This window comes from Orycteropus afer, unplaced genomic scaffold (assembly GCF_000298275.1).
Source record: "Orycteropus afer afer isolate SDZICR_OR568_19922 unplaced genomic scaffold, OryAfe1.0 scaffold00244, whole genome shotgun sequence".
Lineage (NCBI taxonomy): Eukaryota > Metazoa > Chordata > Mammalia > Tubulidentata > Orycteropodidae > Orycteropus > Orycteropus afer.
The window spans coordinates 4,422,410-4,428,150 of NW_006921831.1; the positions used below are offsets into that span (position 1 = coordinate 4,422,410).

The window sequence follows — 5,741 nt, forward strand, 5'->3', positions numbered from 1 at the left end:
CTCGGCGCCGCCCGGGGCGCCCCGGCCCCGCACCCCACATTGCCTGTACCCTGCGCTCGACCCCAGAGCCGGCACCCGACCCAGGTGGGCCCCCGCACCCGACCGCCTACGGGCCTGAGCCTGGGGAGGCGAGGTCAGCCTGCCGGGACCTGGGACCCTCTGGGAACCCAGCCAAGGCCGCCCGCTGGGCGCCCAGGGCTGGGGGACAGCAGCGTCTGGTGAGGGGCCACCCATGTCCTCAGGATCCTGACCGAGGCGCCAAAGAGCGTGGAGGAAAAGCCAAGTTTGGAAACAAACCAAACTGTTTTCCTGGGTCCTCTGCGGGGGGCAGTTGAGGACTTTCCTCTGTCCAGTTTCCCCACTTGGCTAACAATAAATTTGCAAAACTAGAAAATGTTTAAAGTAGCGGCCTGTGTGCAGGTGGGGGACAGAGAGAGACCCCCACCTCAGAGCCCCCCCCCAGGACTCCTGTGCCCCACAGCCAGAGTTCCTGGGGAGGGCTGGGGGAGGGGCTGGAAGGCTTCCCGAATGTGACACTCTGCTGGGGGGAAAGTGTCCACCTCCTTCCCATGGCCCCTTCCCCCAGGGCCCCTGCACCCACCTGGAGGGACCGGTCTCACCTTGGACTCAAGGCCTCTCCTCCAGGGAAAGGACCTTCGGATCCAGCTGAGCCAGGCTGGGCCTATCCAACAAGACCTTCAGACTGAGAGGGGGCTGGCCCCTGGCACAGGGGCAGACAGGGGACCTGCCCGGCCGGCTCGCCCAGTCCTGCAGTCCCTCTACCGTTATTGTTGGCTCTTGGCTACCACCATCAAGGCCACGCCCTGCCTTCTGGGGGAGTAGGGGGGCCTGAGCCCCGCGGAACTGAGCTCTGGACACCCAGCCAAGCCCCTCCTGCTCAGGCACCTCTCACCCTGAGGGTCCTTCTTGTTACTGGGAGGGCTGGCGTGTCCCCCAAGTGTCTGGAGTAGAGGAAGTTTTCCCGCTGCTGTCCCCCCAGACCAAGACCCACCTGGCTTTACCCCACCTCAGCATTCCAGACCCTCAGGTATTGGCAGGTGACAAGAGGGCAGGGGGACAGATGGCAGGGGCACCTGCCAGCAAGACTTATGAAAGGAGTGAAAGAACAGAGCCTTACACACCGGGCCAGGTGCCCCGGGGGGCCTCGCCCACTGCTGTCCCACCTGGGATCTGCCCCACGCCCATCAAGCCACCGAACAGGCCCAATTGGGCGGCACTACCTTTTGTAAACATTACGTGGTTCTCATTAAGCAGGATTCTGGTCCCAAGTATTTCCACTGGCCCTTGGAGAGCTGTGGCCAGGGCTCAGCCAGCACACCTTGCGACAGGGTGCCCCTGGGAGAGGGTTCCAGGTCTGGCCAGCAGGCCTCCGGTGCCAGGTCCTCCTTGGAGGAGGGTGGAGACCAGGGTCAGCTGGAGGTCAGGCCAGCTCTGTCAGCAGGACTACACATGGGGCAAGGAATCACATTCAGGGGACAGGCAAGGCCAAGCCGTGGCTTTTATTAATTCTGCTTCCATGAAAATAAATAGTCCTAACACACATTGTTTAGTAAAACATGAAGAACTGGGAGGGGGAGCAGGTACCAAGTTGGAATAATACTGAACTGGGGACCAGTGGCATGCACAACCCCCCAGGAGGCCCATGCCCCAGCTCCTCCCCGCTAGGGCTCCCCCAGCTCTGGGCTAACCGGGAAGGGTTGCGGGGAGGGGAGGTTAAGGCACAGGTGAGGGGCCATCGGCAGACCGGAAGGGTTGTCCGCAACCCTCCCCAGTCAGTGCAGCAGTGAGTGGTTTCTGGGGGAGTCCTAGCAAATGCCCCTCCTCACAGCTGGGAAGGGCCCCAGCCTTCACCCTGCAGCCACTGGAGAGTACAGAGCAGTGTGGGGGCCTCAGTCGGCCCCAGGGGCCCGCTTCACTGGGCAGGAGGTTGGGGGGCCTGGCCCTCGATGCCGGGACTCCTGGGGGCTAGGGCAGGCCCAGCAGGGACGCTCAGCACGGGGGCAGGCCGGGTGGGTGCTGCGGTGGGGACGCGGCGGTGGGGCGGGCAGGTGTGTGCATGCGCAGGGCGTCAGGCGGGAAGGCCACGTTGGAGCAGAAGAGGCCCAGTAGCAGCTGGCGCTGGCACTCCTCCCACTTGGCCAGAGCGTCCCCAAGCGAGAGGTTGTTGCGCATCCAGCCGGGCAGCACCTCGCCGTAGGTGGCGCAGGACAGTGGCACAGAGGGCAGAGACTTGGCGCGGCGCAGCTCCATCTGCTCCGACAGCCTGCAGCCGGGAGAGCCACGGGAGAGGTCGCTTGGAAGGGGCCTAGAGGCTGCGGACGCGGGAATCACAGGCAGGAGGGGTGGCTTACCTGGCGGACAGGCGGCCACCCAGCTTTCTCTTGGCACGCATCACCAAGTACTGGCAGATACTGCCCGTCTGCTCCTTCATCCAGCGGATGTCCTCAGGGACATCGGGTAGCCACTCCAGCAAGCTGGGGATGGGGGAACATGTCCTCAGGGCAAAGTCAGGCCCACCCGATCCCCAGCCATGTCTGCCTTCAGGGACCCTGGTTGTGCCCCTGCCCCGTACCGGATGGTGAAGGACACAGCGCTCTCCAGCGGCAGCGTGTAGGGCACCATCATGGCCGTGGCCAAGCGCACAGGTAACATGTTGGAGAAGGTAGTCAACAGGTCCTTGGGCTCCACGCAGGCCTCCAGCAGGGCTGTGGGTCAGGTGGAAGAGGGAGTTTGGCGGCCGGTGGGGAAGGGAGAGCCCGGACTTCTGGTGGTGCCTTCACCCTTCCTCCCCTGCCCTCCCCGCACATACCTTCATTGACCCTGGCGGGCAGGTGCTCCAGGATATAATCCTCCCCTGGCGGCTGCAGCTGGGTCTCCACTCGGGCCCTTCCCGAGGCCACCAAGGCCTCTTCGGCATCCTCATCCTCGGGGGCATGGGGCTGGGTGGGGGGCAGCGCCATCAGTGGGTTGGGCCGGTTCAGGAGGCCTAGGTGGGAGAGGGATGCAAGATCAGCGGGGCATGAGGTGATAGCTGGCCCACCTTGCCTCTGGGAGGACCCTGAGTCCACGCACCGTTGCGCCGCAGGAAGCGGAGCGCGTCCCTGTAGCCCTGCTTGCACATCTCGCGCAGCACCTGCGTGGGGCGGTGGACAAGGTGAAGCAGGGGTGCCCACATGCCCTGTTCTGCAGCCTGGAGCCCCTCCAGACACTCCTCCACTCCGACGAACACAGCTGTCCCGGATTCTGGGAGGGAAGGGGCTGGACAGACTGCCCCTCGCCCCTCACCCCTTGGAAATGTGGGATGGACCATGGTGCTCTACTCCAAGCCTCAAGAGAGGCTGTGAGGTCCCGCACCCAACCTGGGCCCCCAGCAGAGGCTGTGCGAGGCCCATCTTGGCCCAGGACGCAGGGAGAGGCAGCGTGGCCCTGCAGGGGCAGCTCACCAAGGGCTCTGGCGGGAAGAGGGCCTTGGAGAGGCGGTAGAGGTTACGCATGTTGAACTGGATGCTGGTGTTGGTGACCCGCAGCTCGTGGATGTTGGTGGAGCTGTCCTGCGGGCAGATGTCACTCTCACCCGAGAAGGGGGAAACGGTGATGGTGTTCTTGAGCTCGTACAGTGGCAGGTTGTCTGAGATACCACCGTCCACGTACCGCTGCAGGCCAACCCAGACCCACCGTGAGAGGCCTGCAGGTCCTGCTGACCACAGCCCCCGGCCCCCAGCTGCTATCTTGGGTGGGCCTCTCACCCACTAGGCACTGAGCACGTGGCTAGACAGGGGGTCAAGAGGTGTGTCTTCCGAGGCAGGCTGCCTCTTGAGTAACTAAGTGGGGAAGTGAGGCAACAGACAGCAGGGAGAGTGAGGGCCCCGGACGGGCTTGGGGGTGGGGAGTGCTACTGAGAAGCCTTCCTCCTCCACCCATTGTCCCACTGCCCAGAGGCTGAGTCTCACCCCACAGAAGGTGCCCCCAGGTTCCACCAGGCAGGGCTACTCACCACGCCCTGGAGGGAGGGAGGGATGAGGCCGCAGTAGACAGGGATGAAGGTGCTGCAGACATTGGCCTGTGGGGTGGGGACCGAGAGGGCAGTGAGCAAGGCTCAGGGCTTGGACCCCAGCACCAACCCGGCCCCACTGGGCCCACCTGGATGAGCTCCTCCTTGGAGGTGAAGTGGGATATGATGACATTCTCCCCGTCCGAGACGCGGGTCAGGGAGATGCCCAGGCGTCCATTGGCCTGCTCATAGCTGTCGGCGGGCAATGTCTTCAGCAGGCAGTTTCGGATGGTCTTCACCAGATTGAAAGAGGGGTGCAGTGGGCCCAGGAACCGCTTCCGGGCCTCCTTAGAGACCTCGATGATGTTGGCACCAGCCTCACCTGGGCAGCAAGGCCAGGAGGCAGGGGTCAGCAATGCTGGGCTTAGTGCTTAGCACCTCTGCCCCCACCCCCGCTCCATGCCTAGGTACTGCAGCATATGAAGGTGGCACCCTGGTTGCCAAAATCAGGGCCTGGTCCCCAATTGGGACTTTTGCCACCTACCTCTAGGGGGAGGGAGGCAGGCCACCACTCACAAGATGGCAGGGAGCCAGGGCTGGCCAACTGGCCCTGTCCTCTGCCTGCTATTTCTCAACTGTCTGCCCTGTGAGTCACTGGGTCCAGTGTGGTGTGGCAGCCCGCCCAGGTGCGGTGAGGGCCATGGCTCAACCCCTGACCAGCCTCAGCCTTCACCCACTTGGTCAGGGCCAGTCCAGCACAGGGCACTCTAGGCCTGGGGCGTGGGGTCAGAAGCAGCGAGGGGCACATTAACTGTGTCCCCCAGGAGGACAAAGCCAGGGCTCAGAGCAGCCTCTGAGAGTGGTCAGGAGCAGGAGGGTCTTGGGAAGGGACTGAGGGCCGTGGGCTCTCCGGGGACCAGCACTTTCCCGGCCACCTCAACTGTACCACCCCTTTTGCAACCTGCCATATACCATGGTGGCCCAGCTGCCTGAAACTCCGTATGACAGAAAGCTCTATGGGGGGGGGGGGGAAGCGTTCTGAACTGTGTCCTTAACTTGGGTTCCTGGGCACCCATGGGGGCCTGGCACTCCATAGGGTGGATAGGATGGGAAGTGGGCAGGACCACAGCAGTGACCCTTCCACCTGTTCCAAGAATGGAGAACTGCGTTCCTCGTACCACACCCCTCAGTGCAGCGTACCACACCCCTCAGTGCAGAGGTTCCAGCAAGGGGGCAGGCAGAACCCTGCTGAGCAGAGCACCTAAGGTCCTGGTGACGCTTGGGTCACCTTGGCGGCCCTGGTGCGGCTGGGGGTGGGCAGCAGTCCCGGCCTGCTGGAGGACCCAGGGCCTGTAAACATCAGAAGACGTCCAGAAGAGTGTGGCCGGCGGGGCCATCCAGCACACCACACCCCTGGCCAGAGGACCCCTGCCCACCGGCTGCAATGGTGCACTAGCAGCGCCTGGTCACCCACCGCAGAGTGGGCACAGGGTGGATCACAGCTGTGACCAGGCCGCAGCGGGTCATGCAAGGTGGGGAGGGCCCGGCTGGGCTTCTACCGGGGCTCGGGGGCAGGCCCCAGGGCGAGACACGCGCCCGCGGCCACGTCCAGGCCGGTAGCGGTCTGGAACGGCGTGGTCCCAGGACACAACGACCGCTGGCACCCGGTGCGACCCGACTCCCGCAGCCCCGCCCCGGGTCCGTCCTCCACTGGAGGCGCTCCCAGCGC

The 5,741-nt window shown here is 64.3% G+C and overlaps 1 protein-coding gene across 1 annotated transcript; it reads right to left on the reverse strand.

Moving 5' to 3' along the window:
• Positions 1–2,010: 2,010 nt before the first annotated feature.
• Positions 2,011–5,409, reverse strand: PNPLA2 (patatin like phospholipase domain containing 2). Its single transcript, XM_007949352.1, has 9 exons — positions 5,301–5,409; positions 4,162–4,394; positions 4,016–4,081; positions 3,465–3,674; positions 3,094–3,154; positions 2,831–3,007; positions 2,594–2,726; positions 2,373–2,495; positions 2,011–2,284 (listed from the first exon to the last, which is right to left on the reverse strand). The coding sequence occupies exons 1-9, from the start codon at positions 5,407–5,409 to the stop codon at positions 2,011–2,013; spliced, it is 1,386 nt and encodes a 461-aa protein (XP_007947543.1).
• Positions 5,410–5,741: the final 332 nt, after the last annotated feature.

Coding starts and splice junctions, on each gene's coding strand:
- PNPLA2 (XM_007949352.1), bottom strand. CDS start 5,409: ATGGCCCCGCCGGCCACACTCTTCTGGACGTCTTCTGATGTTTACAGG. Junction 3,675..4,015: donor CTCCCTCCCTCCAGGGCGTG/GTGAGTAGCCCT, acceptor GTTGGCCTGCAG/CGGTACGTGGACGGTGGTAT. Junction 2,285..2,372: donor GGTGGCCGCCTGTCCGCCAG/GTAAGCCACCCC, acceptor TCCCGGCTGCAG/GCTGTCGGAGCAGATGGAGC.